This window comes from Callorhinchus milii, unplaced genomic scaffold (assembly GCF_018977255.1).
Source record: "Callorhinchus milii isolate IMCB2004 unplaced genomic scaffold, IMCB_Cmil_1.0 Scaffold1, whole genome shotgun sequence".
Taxonomy (NCBI): domain Eukaryota; kingdom Metazoa; phylum Chordata; class Chondrichthyes; order Chimaeriformes; family Callorhinchidae; genus Callorhinchus; species Callorhinchus milii.
The window spans coordinates 23,462,411-23,483,410 of NW_024704742.1; the positions used below are offsets into that span (position 1 = coordinate 23,462,411).

General features: G+C 38.3%; 1 protein-coding gene across 2 annotated transcripts in view; it reads right to left on the minus strand.

Moving 5' to 3' along the window:
• The window catches only part of lrba (LPS responsive beige-like anchor protein), a 430,270-nt gene that overhangs the window by 196,647 nt on the left and 212,623 nt on the right, over positions 1-21,000 (minus strand). For both annotated transcript variants that reach the window (XM_007904022.2, XM_007904021.2), the window contains one exon: positions 20,215-20,339. In XM_007904022.2, the coding sequence (XP_007902213.1) occupies positions 20,215-20,339 (125 nt within the window). The remainder of the gene's footprint in view (positions 1-20,214; positions 20,340-21,000) is intronic.

Consider the following 21,000-nt stretch of genomic DNA (forward strand, 5'->3'; position numbering starts at 1 on the left):
TTCATTTCAGTCCAACTAATTTGTGTTTATTTCACTAGTATCCTGCTTGCTTCATAAAATAAGTAATCTGACTATGATTGCTCAGGAAAACAAAGCAGTTCAATCAATTAGCGTACTACAGTAATAAAGTCCCGTGAGGCACTCAAAATCAGTCCATTTAATGCTGCCTTTCTAATACAACAGTTTGCTTCAATTCAACAGTCAACATTAACAGTGTAGTGTAACTGGAGTTTGCAATGACAAAGCAACATTGATTCAGTCCATAGCAGGATTTGTGAAACCATCCTGAGGAGTGTTTTCAAATTTACATTTATGTGCACAAACTCAGTTTGACAGCAAATGACATGAAGCCAATTTTTAAGCTTAAAAATAGTGCAGAAATTCCAGGGAACTGGAATTGGGCAACATTTAAGGTTTCTAATGTTGGAGCATCAACTCATCAATAATTTAAAAAGCACTGGTTAGTAGACACCTACACATTGGCATAAATGCACAGCCATTGAGGTATGCTTTGTTTGACTTAGCCCCAGGCAGAAGTGATTCAGAGCTCATAGAATAGCAATACTCTGCCAGCTCTCAATCACTCTACTACAGGCATGAGAACTGAGGCCTGCAATATAACCATGGCATAAAATGTCTTCTCCATACCCAACACCCTATTCCTTTTCCAGTTTGTTTTGCTACACATTACAGATATAATTTAACTTTGTTAATGAATGCACAGCTCATATCGGTCTCAAATTCTGCCAAGTGATATGTTTACTTTTTAAAAATATGAAATCTATACAAGACAGTAAATTGCAAAATAACTGAAAAAGCAATTACAGGGATTTGAGCTGGATTGTAATCTAAGGCTGTTGGGATTCCAAGTTGCAGAGTTTGTGTAGGAAAGATACATTTGAAAATATTTTCTTAAATTGTTAAATCAAAGATGAAAATTGCTTGCTAATGGAAAAAAAGAAAGGCCCTCACTAATATTTAGTATGGTCTTCCTGCAATTACCTCCCTCTTGAGGATCCTTAGTTAGCAGCAGTATTACTACCCTAATATATACCACATGCACAGCTAGTTACAGTTCATCGACAGTTTTGCAGTGCTGGATTGCATAACTCTTTCTTTTCACTAAGTCAAAAACAAAAATTCCTAGCCAGTTAATTTTATCTCAATCTAAAATCTAAAGTGGGGGTGGAGAGAAACCAAATGCTAAGTTTGATAATACACCTTTCTAGCATCAAAAAGAACAAAAGTAGTTCATGTAACACAGTTAAAGCACAAATACCAACAACAAAATAAAAAAACTATTGTATTTTTAAGTTACCAGAATGCTTCAAATGTTCTTATAATCAGCCTTGAGAAATGCAATTAAATTGTCAGAATTAACAAATTTGTTTCGAACAAGAGAGTGGCCTGAAGTACAATGGCAAGTCTGGTATTGATCTGTAGCACAAGGAACATTACTCTTCAGGTATTTACTGTGCCACCTCTGCACCAGAGGCCTTACTTCAGTCCAAATCAATCCAAGGAAAAGATGGCTCTTTCCAGCAATAAATACATAACTAGCCTCAACAGAATTACATTGCTCTGGGGATATTTTAGAGTAAACTGTTCTGAAGGTCCAACCGGGTTGGATTTGGACCACAGACTGAAAACAAGGGTCACTATGGGCTATCACTGAAACAACAACAGCAACATGCCGGACAGCATCTCAGAGCGCTTCACAGTAACGGATCCTGGGGCCGAGCCAGGGGGAGGGGGAGGAAGGTGACCAAAGGCGCAGTCGAAAAGAAAGGTCTTCAGCTGAAACCTGAGGCAAAGGGAGTTCCAGAGCCTCAGACCGTAGTGGCTGAAGGCATGGCCGCCGATGGTGGAGTGGAGGACTCGGGGGACAAGGAGGAGGCCAGGTACCCGGTGGAACAAAGGCAACGGGCACTGTTGTGAGGAGAGGAGGTCAAAACAAACCCTTATAAGGAAACCAAATATTTTGGAAAATAACTCAAAAAGGTTAGCAGATTATTATGTTTTAAACAATAATGATAATAATCCTTACATTTGATACAGCGCCTTTCACGGCAGCAAGATGTCTCAAAGCACTTCACAGAATACACTGTAGAGTGGAGTGACTTTATTATACAGGCAAATGCTGCAGCCAATTTGCGCACAGCAATGTCCCACAAACAGCATTAAGTGAATGTCCGATGGGGGATTGTTGGCCAGGAGACCTGAAGAAACTATTTTACCATTTGAAATAGTGCCATTTGATCTTTAACATTCACCTGATCTGGCAGATGTGACCTCAGTTTAGCGTTTCATCTGAAGGACGACATCTCCAACAATATACAGCAAACTCACAGCACTGCACTGGAGTGTCAGCCTGGACTGTGTTCTGACATTGGGCTTGAACCCACAACCTTCTAACTCTGAGGCAAGATTGCTACCAAATGAGCCAGGCTGACACACAAATATCAGTAATGATACAAGACCACAGGGTAACAAGGAATACTAACCAATGGAATCAAATAAAGCTGTTTCGAATTATGTAATTTTACAAACCTACACGTTCACAGAATTTGGTGAATAATAGGAGTCCTGCAGCTTTGTGGTGAGAGCACTCACCTGGTTCCCTGAAATGCTACTCAATTTTGCACATTCTCCTGCCTTTTCCCCATATCCTTTATATTTCTCCTTAACGTACATATGCATCAATACTGTATATTAATAGAAAAGCTGTGTCAGGTGATTTGAAAATAAAATCCTAGAGTATTTCAACACAGATGGAGGTCATTGGCCCATCATGTAGAATAGATTGCAGGAAATCCAACGCATGTGCAGAAGAGAGGCCTCATTGCTTTGACTCATGCTCATCGTAACAATTATGCAAGTATGCTCAAAACCATACAAGATATACAGTATTGCACTCTTGAGGATATTATATGTTAGCCTATATGAGTTTCTCCAAGTTGTCCTCCCTCTTCGGAAAAACAATCCAGATTAATTGGCTACGTAAATTGGTGTTTCTGTGACATTGCTGATGCAAATTAGATGTTGCATTACAAACGCTTCATTTCAAAGCATTCTCTTTTACGTAAATGTAAGTTATCGTTGAAACATCATGATGTGGCTAAGGAATGGGCATTGATGAAACACCAATAAGTTATACTTCGACCAATGTAAATAGTTTTAGATCTGAATCTGCCTTCTGATGCTAAAAAATACACTGATATAAATTCAACAACAATAACTAGCATTTATATAGCGGCCTTCACGTGGGGTAGTGTGCCAGGGCGTAAGATAAATATAGTTATACCACACTTTTAGCACTGAATCCAAGTATATTAAAACTCAGGAAAGAGCATGTTTTCTCCATACAAAGATTTTATATCACCTGAGAATCTTCTCAAATGCTTTGCAACAAATTCCAGGATTCACTTCTTACGAAGATAGGTAGTGTTTCTGGAAAATTTATTTTCTCTGCACCATTTCCTCTCATAGTTTCATAACCCATGAATATAGATTTGCAACTTGAGCCAGCAGACAGGTGACATGCTCTCCAGACTTTGCTCACACAAATGAATAGTCCCCTGTTAGTTTTCTGGTGCTGATTGAAACTAATTGGCTTAGTTCTGCTGAGCTCCTCCCTCCCTGTAGTAGCAAAGTTAACTTCAGAAAAAATGTGTATGGTGTGGTGGGCACGTGTTACGAATGCACAGAGCAACACATGGCAGCTCCAACGTACTGCACAACTGCTGTACTTATGGTGCTTCAAAAGACCCGGGGTCCTTCAAGTATAATTTACAGCTACAGGAAAACTGAATACATTCAGAACAGTTATAGATGTAATAAAAAAAGTGTACAATTACTAACATATTCTAGTTTTCTCTCATTTCCCCACTTGAGGAACTTTTTTTTAACAAACCTATACCAGCTTTACCATGTTTAGACAACTACACAGAGGCTCAGGAAACAAAAGGAGAAAAGCAAATGGTGGACTGAACTACACATGTACATACATGCAAAAGATATAGCCCAAAACATTCCTTGTATAACTACTGAGGCTGTGTTATCTCTATCCCAGTTCCTCCAAGTGCATCTTAGTCCAGAATTCCACAATGATAACCAGCAAGCAGCACTAAGATAGGCTTGAACTGATTAGAAAGATTTTGCAGTATTCAGTAAATACGTAAGCTAAAACTCACCAATTGCGATCAAGTTGAAGCTAGATAAGAACCGACTATTCCATTATCATTTCAGTTATGATTTACAAAATAAAGACATCCAATATTTCACAGGAAGCACAATGATTTATGAATCCAACAATGCAAAAAAAATCCAACAGTGCAAGAGAGCTAGGGTTGAAATAGCACCATGTTAATTACGATTCACAGCATAGAGATGCTCCCCAGTAATTTGAACCTAAAGAATAACCTGCCAAAATAACTGTAACTTTCACCTGAGGGACTTGGATTTGAATCCAGCCCAAACAGATGGGATAAGAGTCTCCTCTTGATGGTGGCTCTTAAGGGTCATAAATGAAATGAGTCTGGGCTGTCTCAACTCAATTCCCAGTGGATATGAGACCACAGTACAAAACAGCCCATAATTCGGCACTAATTGGGCAACCTCACTCAAAGAGAGTACAGGGATAGATGGCGTGGGAAATGGAAATGTCTAACCAGTCTTTATAGTTCCAGCATGTGCATATTGTATACTTCAAACTTTTATGCTAAAATAATCATACCTTAATACCCGTCCACTGCATATCGAGGAACATCTATTTCATAATGCACATTTAACATGGTGCAGTTTTAATACTGTTTTATGTATGATTTACAACAAAAAGACAAGCTTGCACAAAAAACTTTACGAATTTTGAAGCTAACAATACAATGTACGAAAGCTAGGAATGAAACTGCATTAATAGTCAACCTCAACTTACAACAGAGAGATTTTTCCCATAATTAACTGAAAGAATAAGCCACCAAATTCTGTTGAAGAATCTGATTGACTTCTGTGCAGTGGAATATATATACACAGTATATATTGTCCGCATACCTGTATCTATACAGCCTAAGGTGCTTGCTAGATCAAGGATTATTATTATTATATTATTATTATAAAAGAAATATATATAATTAGCAACTTGTGTGGAAAAAAAGCACATAGAGACAAAGACATGGAAGCAAAATTAAACAGAAAGAAGACTGAAGTTGAAAATGGCAGAAGGAAACAAAGCTGCTCTTAGGGTAGTTGAAAAGATAAACATGTCAAAAATATAAACAATGCAGAATACATAAATGACGGTGACAAAGTAGGTGTAAAATTGAGAATGAAAACAAACAAGAAGTAACTTGTGGCTTTGTGGGATGGCCTGTAAATATGGTATAAATATACAGCGACAGAGGAGACTAATTCACACATTTATTTTAGCAATTTAAAATCTAGACAACAGTAAACGTGTTACAAAAACAGAAGTTATGTCAATAAAGTACTGATTTAACATCTGGAAGCCTAACACATACTAAAAAATGGTCTAAACCTCGGCCTTTGGCTCATGCATTGTTCTCCGCTGAGGTTGACGTTAACATACAAATTTAGTTTAGTGTATGGAAATTCTACATTGTATCCAAACCAAAAACAAAGGATTTGGTAATTGGAACATTGAAACATACAGGACTGCAAAAGAATGTTGTAATTCATTAGGCCAGTCCCAAATGCCATACACCTCAATAAATTTCTTTGTCCAAATAGCTATCTAATTCCCTTAGGTCTGCAGTACTCCAAGGCACTGCTGACGACAGACCAGCCCGCCTGGCTTGTTAGTAGGTCTTAGAGAAGCAGACCAGTCACTGGGGTTGGGATTTTTTCCCACTCGGTGCTTGTCAATTCTGCAAAGCCTCAACACTGTTCTGAACTGGACAAGTAGCAGAAAGATTGCCAGTGTTCCAACTGGTTAAATTCCAGCAGAAACCCCAACATACAAACTCATACATTTGCGCATAAACTCTCGGGGATAAGGCAAGTGGGGTTTATCCCTCTCGGGATACGCACTCCATATCGGACAAACTGAAACCATACACTAATTTGGTTTTGAGACTCTTAAGCATTGTTATGAATTCCTACATGTGTCAGACATGCGGTTAGGATAAAAGATACTATTATCTATTTTGAGCAGTACTGGATTTATTTGCCATTATCAGTGCTCAAACAGGATTTGCAACACCATGCCAAAGAAAGCATTCCTGATTTAATAGTTCCCCTAAATTGGTGTAAGCTGCTAACTTAACTACCGTGCACTGTCTGTGAAACTAGTAAATGTATGTACACTAGGAACTGGGGCTGTTCCACTATGGAGCCCTGAGTCACCCCAAATACCTCCCCTTATTGATAATAATTGAAATATATAAAGTAGTTTGCAAATAATTCAGTGTAATAATTACAGCGGTCGACATTTCATTTATCCAAGATGACTAACCTTACTGTTTTTGTATTTCAAACTGTCAGATAATTTTTTAATAGTGAGGGGAAATACTACCATGTTGTGAGTCTCTCACAAACACCCTTTCATCCTCAGACCTTCTCTCCCTCTAGCTCAGTGCGGGCAGTTACATCCGCAGTATTCCAGGGCACTGCTGATGATAGTATTGCCAGCCTGGCTCATCATAGGACTTGAAATGGCAGACATGTCACTGGCGACAGGGAATCATATTATTCTTATAATTATCCCACTCAGCTCCTGTTAACCCTGCAAGCAAAAGCCCTAATGGCTAGGGTGGTCCTAGCTGGACAAGCAGTGGGAAAGCTTCACAGACAATGATATCAAAGGCAAGCTATGCGGTTTTAGCTGGTTAGACCCTAGCAGTACCCCAACGCACACTCTGGGGTTACTAAGCCCCAACCTGTTCCTAAAGCTTTCTGGAATTAGGTAAGCAAGATTTGTCCCTTCATTTCAACAATCTATCTCTGGGATTTCCATGTGTAGGTGGGATGTGTGAAATTCTCAGTGTGGTCTGGATATTCTTAGCATGGTGATGGATTTCCACATGTGTCAGACATCCAGGGGACAAAAAAAAAGTGAGCGGTCAAATGCCAATGTAAAGTGAAGTCTCATGTGGAATTATTCCAAAAGTCCATATCTCTCAAGACAAGAACAGAACTTGTTTTGACACGTGACCTCTTCTGGCAAGAGAACAAGTTTTTGTTAAAAAGTTTACATTTTTGGTGAATATATGGGCTCAAGATGAGGACTGTCATTGCTGGAAAATTTAATACGTTACACTTTAGGCACCCAGTGAATTAAGCATTCCCAAGTCTGATAATAACACAAGTCAGATGCAGAGTACTGCTGTACTCTGTTGTAAAGGGGAACTGACTTGTGAAGAATAGCTGCACAATTCCTCAATGTATAATGGCAAACATCTCTACACGAGTTTTAGGATCAAGGCAGTCTTGGAGCAGATATGTTGTACTGAACGTCCTCTTACCTCATAAAGGTGGTGGTGGGGCGAGTTAGGCAATCACAGCCAAACAATGTGCTGAGATTCATGCTCCATTTATTAGATACTTTGTGTTAGGTGCAATATGTGTGCAATCTCTCCTACTTATATATATAATGCTTCCTAATTGTGTAAATTTTGCTACCTTATATCATGAATGGGGAGTGCCGCCCTCAGTCCATTGTTCTTATTCATGTTATTGAAGCGAACATATGTTTTGCATGTGGTACATCGCCTATAATATCAAAGCGTTTCACAGTTAAATGCTGTGTAATGTAGAGGTTGTGTATTTGTAGGTAAATCAGCAGCCCATTTGCACACTGCAATTTTCCACCAACAGCGAGAAAGTAATGACAATTTATGTGACCAGGATAAAAGGAGAAACTCTCTTCTTTTTTCAATAATAGAATGAGATTTTAAAATCTGATATAGAGACAAGGGATATTACACAAGGGAAAGCTCGTTACAAAATGTCTATTCACAGGTTTGCTCCAATGCAACAATTTTAACGCATGAAAGACTGAAAAGAGACATCTAAGAAACAGCAGTAGCAGTAAAGATATTTTAGTTTATAATTTTTAGTTTTTCGGAATACATTTAGTAGGATATCCCCAGCCTGTGGTGAGCATCAAGTTTGAATTGATTCATTTCTCACAGGAGCTCCATCGTTCTGGTATCTCAGAACAAGATGACTAATTTACAGCAGATTCTGAGCAGTTACCTTCACTCACTCATACTCACATGATTGAAGATTGCCCAAGATCATATCACACAGAAACTTTAATGATGGCCGATTATAGGAGCCCTTTATCCCATGAGTTTTGAGGATACTCAAGCCCAAACCCAAATATCAAAAAACAGTATGCTAACTCACTGTATCACACCCAGCTCTCCAAAGTAAACATTTTCAATGCTTTATCTGCACGTTTACATATGCAAGCAACACAGGACAGGATTTAGAAATGAGTGGACCCCTTTGTCCCTTACCTCATAAAGGTGGTGGGGGGGTGGGGGGGAGAGAGCTAGTCTATCACAGCCAAACAATGTTCTGATATTCATGCTCCATTTATTAGATACTTTGTGTCAGGTGCAATATGTGTGCAATCTGACCTACTTATGTATAATGTTTCCTAATTGCGTAAATTTTGCTACCGTCAAAGAATACAAATGTTGGGAAATAATAATTTTCCCATACTAGACACCCTATGACTGTACATCACACTGCTAAGACATCGGAACAAGGTTAGTACAATTGAGTTATTACTATACTGGCAATCTGCACAAACATTTAACAATATAACACCAAATAACTATTACCAGCATAATACTTCCACATTCCAATTTGAATATCCTTCTGTTGCTCTGAATGGCATTGCTAAAATAGTATGAATTCCAGCAGATTTATGAAATTGATGAAGGCAGTTCTTAGGTAATAAACCTATAAACCTGACTAAGTCCATCTCGGAGGATTATGGTGTTCTGAAGGAAGATGAAGGAATTGCTTCAGGAATTGCTTGCTACTTATTGTGAATTGGATGAAGACTATACAGGGATGTTTTGTTTAATATCATTAACAGTTGTCAAGGAGTGGGAACCTTTATCCCATTTGACTTAGTTTGAATTGCATTAATCTAGTCCCAAGAAGCAAAACGATAGTATTCTAATCAACCGTGTTGGCCAGTCCCTTTCCTGATTCTGAAATGATTTTTTTCTTCTTTTAATACAATATTTTATCACTAGTTTTTCATATAAATAACATTTTTGATAGATTGACATGAAGATTCTGGATAACAGTCACAAACAAAAGGCAGGGATGTCACTGAATGTAATTGGATATAATGATTGTGGACAAAACAAAATTAATCTACATCTATTAATGAATTTTCAGTGGGTTAAATGTTATTTTGTTCCAGTAATGATATATTGTACTATATGATATATTGTAGTATAATGTATCTGCACATCTCTCTAAATTCAATAATAAACTGATTTATACAAGGATACGTGGCGCCGTAACAGTAAATGCAACAGTATCCTTATTTACAGAGACTACATTTGCACCACATTTTCCATCACAGAAACAAGAGACCATCGAGTCTGTTGCATCTGTTCCACAGATTAGATCATAGCAGATCTTTTCATCCAACTTCTCCATCTTTTCTCCACTCCCCTTAATTCCCAAGTGTCTGTCTATCTCCCATTTAAACATCACAATTGACTTTGCCATGAAATCCTCTGAGGCAGTGCATTCCACATTCTTACAAACCTCCAAGTGAAGATATACCTTTTGATCTTAATTTAGAATGTAGATAAAATGTAAGATGATGAATATTTGAATGAGAAGCAATATTCATGCATGCACAATAAAGAGTGTTCGTTAACAGAGAGATATTGGGAGAGATGCAGACCAAGATAAGAAAATATTCCAGAGAATATTTTTTGTGAGTATGGGGGAGAGAAAGAATCCACAGGGACTGGAGTCAGAGTTGAAGAGTAGAGATGTGGAAATAGATAAATATGGAATTTGTGCTTGATCATCTTTGGGTGTGAGGAGCATCTGTCCAGAACTTTCAGCCAGGAGATAAGCATTAGTGTGGTAGAGTCCACAATAAGATAGCAAGATGTATGGAAGGAGCAGGATTAAAAAACTGAAAGGTCTTTGGCTGATCCATGGTTTATCAAATAAGAGATAAGTGCTTTATTCTTCATATTTACAATACCTTCCACATTAAATAGGTATGGCTACTTATGGAGAGATTTCTATACAATATTTGTATATACAGTATTGTTTAATACCAAATTCAAATTACATGCCAAACCTAAAGATTTAAGGAGTGATACATTTCCTCATATGAGCTCCTTTGGAGGTAGACGTGAAAGGTTGGGAAGGCATACGTCCTGAAGAATCTGACTGTAGACCATTTGTCTAGAACTTGCATTCGTCTACAAATAAAACGCATAATCACTACACTTTACAGTAAATCCTGTGAAGTGCTTTTAGAATGTTTAAGGTCCTATATAAAATGAAAGGATCATTAATATCATATAATAATAATGGATATAATAATAATAATACTTGCATTTATTATGTGGTCATATAATGGGTTTTAACTGCAGTAGTGTCCTGATGATTCACAGTTTTATATTGATATCAGGCAGCAAATCTCTTCCATTTGTTAAGATCTGCTGAGCAGTAAAACTTCAATGAAGCCATAATGGTTTAAATAACCTGCAGGGGTTATCCTTGGCACTCCTGGTCAATTTCAATAAATCAACTTGTCAACTAAAGGCTAGTGGGGCAAGTTATCAGACTACATACATATATATTTGGGAGAGAGTATCTTCCGGATTGATCATGGTTATCATCCACAGAATGCTACACTTAAAAACAGAGCTGGATCTCAAGTGGAATACAAAAGTAAGAGAACAATGACTTCTAGGCCCAATATGGAGCAATTGGATTGACTTTTTGAGCAGCCTAAAAATAAGAAATAATACATTTAGAAATCTGTCTGCAAAAATCTTGACAATCATACAACATGACTTGGAGAAGATTCTCAATAAAAATATAATTGGGGGGACAGAGATATCATCTCCTGATGCACAAATCCATAAATGTACTGTTTTTTTCATTCTTCTACTAAACAAGTCTGCTGCCACTATATTCAGTTACTATGATGCTGAACTCAAAGGGAGCATTTTGTGTTTACCGCCAGCACCCTGTACTAACATCATATTTCTTCCTGCTTCTTCACAATTAGCTCTAGGGTATTATAATCCTATAACAGTCTGGATTGGCCTCAAATTCAAGGAACAAATATTTCAAGTTTAGCTAGATTGCTCTCAACTTTAACAGTAGAATTTGATTGCGCCATGGCTACTTCTTTTCAGTTGTACCAGACCTTCTTGTTCTTTCTACCAGACAACAAGGTAATACAAGACAATCCAAAATTACATTTGTAAAGTGCCTTTCATGTCGGCCGGATGTCCCAAGCCGCTGAACAGTCTGGGATTAGGACCCGAGCCGGTGGGTGGGGGGGGGGATCAGGGAGGGTGGAGGGCAGGGGTAAGTGGGTGGCCGAAGGCACGGTTGAAGAGGAGGGTCTTGAGGAGTGTCTTGAAGGAAACAGCGGAGGGAGCAAGGCGAAGGGAATGTATGGGATGGAGTTCCAGAAGGTGGGAGCGGTGAGGATGAAGGCCTAACTACTGATGGTAGGGGGGCCAGGTACGGGACATGGAGCAGGCTGGGCAGGAGCCTGCTGAGTGGAGGGAGCAGACAGGTTGATAAAGGGTTAGTAGGTCAGAGAGGTACGAGGGGCCAAGGTCATGGAGGACCTTGAAGGTAAAGACGAGAATTTTGAACTCATTCTCTGAAGGATGGAGAGCCAGTGGAGCTGGGCGAGGGTGGGTGTGATGGGGTCAACGGAGCCTCGTGTGGGAGAAGACACGAGCTGCCAAGTTCTGGATGATCTGCAGCTTGTGGAGAAGAGTTGGAAAGGCCGACAAACATAGTCAAACCTGATTGTAATGAAGACAGGTTTGGCGGCCTGTGGGGTGAGCAGTGGCAGAGTCGAGCAATGTTGGGGGAAGTCAGAGCAGGACATGGCATGGATGTGGGGGAGAAAGGAGAGTTGAGTCAAACAAGACACCTAGGTTCCTGACTGGCTTGGTGAGGTCAATGTACTGTTGCTGCCAGTGTCTGAGCTGCGGAGGCACTGGCGTGAGCCAATCAGGAGAGCCTCGATCTTGCTGACGTTCAACTATAGAAAGTTAGCTCTCATCCAGGACTTGATGTATGACAGACAGTCTGACAGGACATCAGTGGTCCTGGTATCGAGGGTGGAAGCAGAGAGATAGAGTTGGCTACTAGTCCCACACATGTGGAAGTTGAGCCCATGTCTGCGGATGATGTCACCAAATGGAAGCATGTACAGGTTGGAGAGGACCGAGGACAGAGCCCTGAAGAACATCACACAAGACAGTGAGGGGGCTGGAGGACAAGCCATTTGTGGCGACAAAGTGGAGCCAGTGTTAGATAGGATCTGAACCATTCAAAGACAGAACCTTGAAGGTTAAGGTGAGAGGAGCGGAGGTGGAGGAGGATAGAGTGATCAGATTTTTAGTCAGATGGTTAGATTTGGCAGATTTGTAGTTTATGTTCTCAGAATATCCAAAATATTTTTTTTCTGTCAGGTTGTATGAAAAATAGATATTGTTTAGTTCTTTGGTTCTCATTCAGGGGGAAATTAGCTAACTCACGATAGCAAATGTAGACTTTGGCTTTCTCTGTTTTGAGAGTTTATAAGAGGCCTGAACTCTGGCTTATCTCTTTTCCCTCCAAGGTGTTCAGACCATTTCTTAAATGCTGCCTTACAAATGGGAACAGACCTACTCGTCAATTTGTGGCTATTTAGTGTAAAAATATAATCAAAATCAAATATCCATTGTATTTGAGAAGGAAACAGAACCCCCAAATAACTTTGGAATCATTCATTTGTGACAATCTGAACTCATTAATTTAGAATGTTTATTAGTCACGTCCTACTGAGCTCTTCTGACTTTGGGAGTCAAGATATGATATGTTTATCAAAGGTATCTGATTTCACTGGGCTTTTGGTCTCCCCCCACCACCAGCAGCTCCTATCCCCAGCTCAGGTGGCAAACTGTCAAGTGTCTTGGGACATTATCCTGACGCAAAAGGCATTATATACATGTAAATTGTATTGTATCCTGTGGACTATGATCATCAGGAAGTCAAGCTGCAAGTTAACAGGTTAGAAAACTTATTTTATTTGTAGAATTCAATGGTATGCACTCAAACAATAATATTCTTTATATAGATATTGCACCTTTCACTTTGGGAAGGTGCCTCAAATGCTTCACAGGATTTACTGTAGAGTCTATTTGTATTTTACTGCATTTCTTTATTTTGTAGGCAAATGCCAGCGGTCAATTTGCAGACAACAATGTCCCACAAACCGCCATGAAGTGGATAACCATTTGTTTTCTCTGGGGGACTGTTGATTAGGACACTGGAAGAAATTTTCAAATGGTGCCATGGGATCTTTAATGTCCACCTGAACAGACAGAAAGCCTTTGGATAATCTTCCTTGCAAGGAACACAAATGTTAATGAGGTATAATTGAATCGTGAAAGAAGCTCTCTTAAAATGATGTCCTGGGTGCCCTTGGCTCTACAGTAGTTTACAACAACAACTTGCACTTATAGAGCGCCCTCCACGCAGGGTAGCATCTCAGAGCACTTAACAATGGCGGAGCCTGATTCCGAGCCGGGGGGAGGGGAGATTTGGCCCTAAGCACGGTTGAACAGGAAAGTCTTCAGGCAGGACTTGAAAGAGGAGAGAGAGGGAGCAAGGTGGAGGGATTGAGCGAGAGTGTTCCAGAGTTTTGGGGCATAATTTAAAGGACTTGTTGAGTCAACCTCAGCTCCAAGAACATTAATCCAAAATTATGGATTAAACATGCACATCTACAAGATCCATAAAAAGGTGTTCCTACAAAGCAATTTGATCATATTTTATTGACGTACACCAAATTCCTAAGCATCACAGACCATTGTGTTCTTAATAAGAGCAATAACTAAAAGGGCTTTGTGAGCCATATTCCTTATGTGTTTTATTACCAGATGAATTCTGTACAGTGTGTCTAGTTCAGTAATGATGCATTTTTATGAAGAAAAAAGCTGAATAAATTGCAAAGAATATTATATCCCAGTAGACTTCTATATAGAAACACTGAAGAAGCATTGACAACGAAAGACATTGTAACCTCTGACTTTGCAATAGTGTCCTCTTCATCTCCCAAGTGTGTTTTTAGAGTTCTAAGAACAGAACTATTGCGGATATTATTGATAAACCAAGATGTATTGAGTCATCACTGATTAAAGGGCCTGAATTAGACCAGCTCCTTCAGAAGGATAGTTTTGGTGAGTTGTTTAAGGCATTTGGCCATCTTAGCAATGTCAATCTTTGCATTGCATTTGGCAATGGCCACAAGAAAATCCTGGAAGTTGCTGCAATCTTTAACACAGGGTCCATCAGCATCTAATGATTCAAGCTTCATGTACAGATAAAATGATGTTTAAAGTTAACACTTCCAGTTTCAGGGCAAATAAATGTTCCTGGTGGATGTGTGAACATCAACTTTTGTTGAGAAGTGAATAATGATTACAATACTCCAAATAAACATCAGTTTCATGATTGCTTCTTTTATTACCTAATTCTACAATGGTCAACACCCCTAAAAACATGGGTTCCTTTGGTGTCCTGCTGAATTTTTGCAAGAGTTTTGAAATGTTGAATTTTGAAGAGGAGCTATTGACCTCTCCTCATGGCAATGGCTAATAAAATCTCAAAGTAACACGACTCTCAGTGGCAATAAGGTTAGAAAATACCAGCAAATAAATATTCAGAAATGTTACTTGTGATTAAAACAAAAGTATTAAACAGAACAATCATGCTAAATTCAAACAAAAAATATCAACCCCACAGGCTGAAATTATAAGGTGATGATATTTTTCACACAAAAGCTGAGTTAACACAATTGATGCACGTGATTCTTGGGAAGTGGGGAGGAAAGAAAAGAAGCATTAAAGACATTTAACTGTTGGATATTGGATACAAGAATGAACAAGACGAATGGTTGGATTCTGGTTATAAAATTCTTAAAAGAATCAAGTAGCTCCTCGTGATTTCCCTCTTGGCATGTTGAATTCCCTACATTAAACAAAGATGATAAACAAAGAATGCCTTACAATGTAATGAATTTGGAAACTTTCCATCTCATTGCAGTATTAAAACTAATAGTAACTGCTTATTCTGTACAATACAGAATAACTACCAGTAGAGGGCTGTCCGCCATATATCTTGCTTAATTGCATAATTCTTTTACTTGTATAATATTTTCTGACCTGGAATTTATGGCATTAGGTTCCATAATTTAGTGCCATAAATTCCATTAATTTGTTGACGGAACAAAGAGATGTGTACATATAGAGTAAACTGTATTTGATATGATGAGTGTACTTTAGATTAAGATTATTCTGATATAGAATAGACCAGACAAAATCGTAAAAACACTAATTTCATTGATCAGAGAGGAATGTCTCAACAAATGGCTGTTGTTAAAGTGGAGTCCCTAACAAGATTTAAAAAGGAATTGAATAATTAAATGAGGAAAATAATTTGAGCCACAGAGAAAGAGCCGCGGAATGGAAATAGAGCAGCTACCTCCAGTGGGGGCAAACACCAGCACAGACAAGATGCATTGAATGGCCTTCTGTTCTGCAAACCTTCTCTGACTATAAGCATCTGTCAATCACTGAGGAAAGGATGACCAAACCACACAAACATGTCCCAAAATATATAGTTTGTGTTCAAATCTCCTCATACTGATAGCCTGTGAAATTGTGTCTAATACTCATTATAACACTGCTTGCAGTTGATATAGAGCCTTTCATGTCGGGAGGATGCCTCAAAGCACTTCAAAGGATTTATAGTCAAATGCAGTAACTGTGTATTTTATAAGCAAATCCAGCAGGCAATTTGTGCACAGCAATGTCTCACAAGCAGCCATGAAGTGAATGAATAATTTAATCTGGGGAATTGTTGATCAGGACACCGGGAGAATCTTCTCTTCTCTTTTCAAATAGTGCCAAGGGATCCTTAATGTCTGCTTAAACAGGCAGATAGGATCTCAGTTTAATGTCTAATCCGAAGGATGGCACCTTCAGCACTGCATTGGAGTGCCAACCTAGACTGTGAGTTCAAAGTCCTGACATGGGGCTTGAACCCACAACCGTCTGACTGAGAAACATGAGGGATAGGAGAGAGCCAGGCTGATATTCAATAGGAAATAATTCTGGGACAGTGCCATATTAAAAGCCCCAGATTGCTAACTTCTTTAACAAACCTAATTGTTATCTTTACCTTGACTATAATGTCAGTACTATCATTTCAATTGGATTTGTTGAATTACAACTAGACACTTGATGATTGCACTCTCTGCAGATTGTAGATTCTATTATTTTTCCCATGTCCTCTGGACCCTTTCACTATCCCATCCTCTAAGCTTATGGCAGAGATTGTACGCTTTAGCCAAAAGACAATTCTCTACCTCTTTTGTTCAATTAGGTTATGAGCCCGCTGCAAATATATCCGTATAAAACCAAACCACAGGGCATCTGAAATTCCTGACTTACTTCTGGAATGAATTGATTGTCTGGGCCCATTCATTATATATCAATATACATTGCCTACACTTCCAAGACATTTATGATAATTTCAGGCACTACATTTCCACAAAATGGGGCATGTATGCACAAAGACAATCTAGCCCAAAGTGTTTAAATTCTCACAGGTATTAAGATGAAAAGGTCTTTGGAATAGAGGTAAGGGCATAAAACAGGTTCTTCTATCTCTAATCCAGCCAGACAATCTCATTCCTCCCCAGGTTGACCCATCTTGCTCAGCATCGTAATTTAAAAACCCAATCATTTAACCTGAGCTCTGACAATCCAAGACCTCCCCTGGCCTTATCCCTTGGCAATTTAACCAGACTAATTCTCAGCTTACACTTCCCATAAAAAATATGGAACATCTTTTTTCTAATCTTAAACCAGTTGGCTTCAGCCACTGACTCATGGAGAATATTTATTTCATCCAGGGCATCACATTAAGAACATTCATTTTCTCTTGGACATAAAGGTTCAGTAGTTTCCACCTATCAAATTCCCTCCAAATACTTTGTCACTTATTTAATTTGATGCTAATTTTGAAACAAACTTGATACTGAAAAGGATAAGAACTAGAAACCAACAGAACATTTCTATTTATAGCACTTCTTTCTCTTATGCATTTCCCTCCATATAATCCGTTTGATCCATAAGTCGCTATATCCATTTCTTCTACATCAATACTGTATTTCAGTGATTGTATTTGCCTTTCATTTTCAACTATAATTTTTAATCTAAATTATAAAGCATGCAAGGAAAATTCTTGAACATTTAGTGCAGTGATGTAGTGATCAAGCATGTGTAATAAAGTAAGTGATTTTTGCACTCCATACATAACTCAGTTCGGACTGGTTACTCATTGCACAGTGTCTGGAATTTTCAATAGCTCTGCATAATGTCACTATCTCAGACTCACCATTCTTATAGATTTCCTTGCGATACAAATAACCAGGTATGCAATAAAACAACAGGTGCCTGCTCAAACTAATGAAAAGCTCAGCCTCCAGTAAATTACCTCATGTTCCAAGCTTACTCTTCTCCCTCATTGTAGGGGCTACTCTCACAAGCAATCTCTGCAATATATTGCTGCTACGATGATTACTATAGTTCACTTGAAGAACACAGTCAGGCGTGAGCCATTAATGTTATCTGCAACAATGCAAGGGGCACATATCAGTAAACCCATTCCACTTACATTTGCACTGATTTTTTTTGCTCCAGTTTTAACAATGTTATTGGAGAGCATTTCATCTGAGCAGTCACCAATGCTTTCTCTCCTTTGTTGCAGTGAACAAGCAGGTGGTGTTATAATGCCACAATATTCCAGTGTCATGCATCAGGGTTTGTTAAAGATCGAATATGACTGGTAGCCCAAACTTGCAAATTAATTTTTTTCCTGAAGTTATTTCATTACTTCCTGCAATATAAGTAATAAGTATGTAGATGATCTGAGCAGGCATACACATCTCAATCAGTTACTATATTGTTGCTCGACTCTGAGGCACAATGGTAATTATAGCATTGTCCAAAAGTTGCAACAGGTTCAAGGCTTCCATTTAAACTTTTAAATTGAATACATAAAACTCTCCTTGACACGAGCAACGGACAAATCTGTTAGGAATAATCAGTCTCAGTGGGAATAAAAATCAGAACAATGTTCAGGTCTTGTACCAAGCCTTATTGCTGTAATCTTTTGAAATACATGTATAATGTTTTTGATTGCACATGTTGGCATGTTGAATGAAAACTACAAATATGAAGATGTACAAGTATTAATAATTGACAATTCTTACATTAATGTGTTATTCCCATTGTCTACATGTACAAGTACAAACTGGTAAAGCAATGAGCATGATTGTGTTTGTCCATCTAAATGTATGCTGCTAACAGGAGCAGTACATTATATCAAAACCCCTTTGGCAGAAGCAGCCCAGCTGTGCACTCTACCTATTTGGTTCTACTCTGGTCTCTAAGGATCCCCAGATTTGGTACAGTTATTGCTTTTAGATCACATTCTTATTGACTAATGTCAGCCTGGTCATTCATCTCGAGGACAGATGTCACAATTGCAGTGCTATCTTGTGACATATTGTGGACATTTTCTTCTGGAAGTACCTCTTTAAGGCAGGGTGCAATAGGTTAAGCTTCTAGACAGAATCAAAAATACAACTGATTGCACCATTCTATTTATTTTGTAGGAATTACTTTCAAAAGTTTAAAGTAGGAGCCACAGGAGCAATCAATATACTGAAAGCCAGTAACAGACATTATCCTGAAACATTAGTAAAGAGGTGATCCTTGTGAATCGAGGTTGGCAATATTTTAGTTTCTCACAATTACTTTGAGAAAGTTTCACATTCAGTGGGCCTACCATTGTATTTTAAATAGTCAGGTATTTGACCTTCAACATGTCATTTTAATTGATAAGATTTAACCAGTAAGAACTGAATTCAGCGCAAGTGATCTTCCAACATGATACCTTTTCAAAAACTCAGCATATCCAAACACACTTATAGCTAATGTTCTGCAATAGTATTTTATAGCTTTCATTTTGCCTCACTTTTACCAGCGAATCAATGCTTGTTAATTAGTTTTCACTGCAGTTAAAAATGACCAAGTGCACGATCAAGTCAAATACATTTGTTTCCATAGGAGGAGCGATCAATGTGTACCTCATTAACTTGTAGCACCAGCCCAAGAATCATTACAATCCACAGTAGTTTAGGAAAAGATTGGGTGGGGAAGAGAACAAAGCAACATAAATGAATTTTATTCCATTTTCCAAAATGTTCCAAAAGAAGATTAGATAGCTGAGTGTCCCTTTTTGATTTTCAAATTAGGATCTACCTTTTCAAATTAGGATCTATCTTCTTTTTCCATTCATTTTTGTATTATCTTTAAACTAAAGAAAATGCTCAGGTCAGCAAATAATTATTAGATTAGAGTTCGGATTTTATTTCAGTTTCTTTGCAGTTTCTAATCAAAATGTTTTCTATTTTGTTTTAATCTAATTTGTCCTATTTGTGCAATTCAATATTGTTGATTTACATCTCTGCCTATGTTAAACTATATGTAAAGCTTTTGTGCAAAATTGTGCAGTGAAGAGTTATTTTACACTCATCTGGGCACAAGCATTAATAGTCTTGGAAATTTTTGACGATGGAGATTTTGAAGATGGATGAATAAAACATTGTTTCTGAATTGCATCTTTTCTGTTTTATCTAGTTTAGTGTACAGCTAACGGAATGATGACAGAAAAAGCAAAACGTATTCATGCGTGGAAAAGTCTTATATGATGAGATACTGCTAAATTATTGAACACGTAACAGTGTGCACTTTAATCAGGGTTATTCAAAGTGCACCCGTGTGTTGTGGCACAATTTAAATTGCTTTACAAATGTAGCTCTAATTTGGGTTATTGTGTACCTGCTCTGCTGCCAGTAAGCATGAACCAATTTTCTACAAAACTAACCGTGCTCAATGGCTGCTTTTAGTGTAGCTTCAGGATGTGTTGATCCAAATGAGTTGCGAACGAAACGTCGGCGGCGCCGCAAGTCATCTTCCCAGTAGTCAAGGCGCCAGAACTCACGAGGACGACTGCAATGAAACAGAGGCACCACATATGTTAGCAATTATCAAACAGCATGGTAGCCCATAAGTAAGGAATAAAGATCTCCTTGTTTTCTTGGCCGTTTTGCAGTCTGAAACCTTTAAGTTAGGTTTGTCCTTGAAAATAACAATATCACCTTCCAGACTAAGAAACCCCTTTCCCTTTTTTCTTGGAAGGTGAAATGAGCACTAAATACATCATTTTGAAATGAATTGCTGACAGTGTGATCAGTTTCCCCACACTCTCGTGGCATGTGCTCTGATTTCAGCCTCATTTCAGCCTCAGCAGGACACCTTTAGCTGTGACTGCGTTTATAAACCAGAATAGGGAAAAGGCCATTATAAATATGGTATAGCATTACCTATATTAATCAAAGTCTACCCCTTCATCATTTTTCTTCCCAATTTGTGTGTTTTCACACAGGGTCAGTAAATCATACCTTGCATTCTCAGTCCAGAAAGTGTTAACTTTAATGAACACCACTGTTACGCGGGTACATGAGAGATAATAAAATATTACTCTATTTAGACGTGCAGAAATTTAATTAAAATAATCTCTTAAAATATTCATTACATTTAGCCCCTGAGGCACAGAGTAATGCCAAGAAAATGCATTTCCTCTCCTTTAGTGATTTTTTTTAAGGAACCT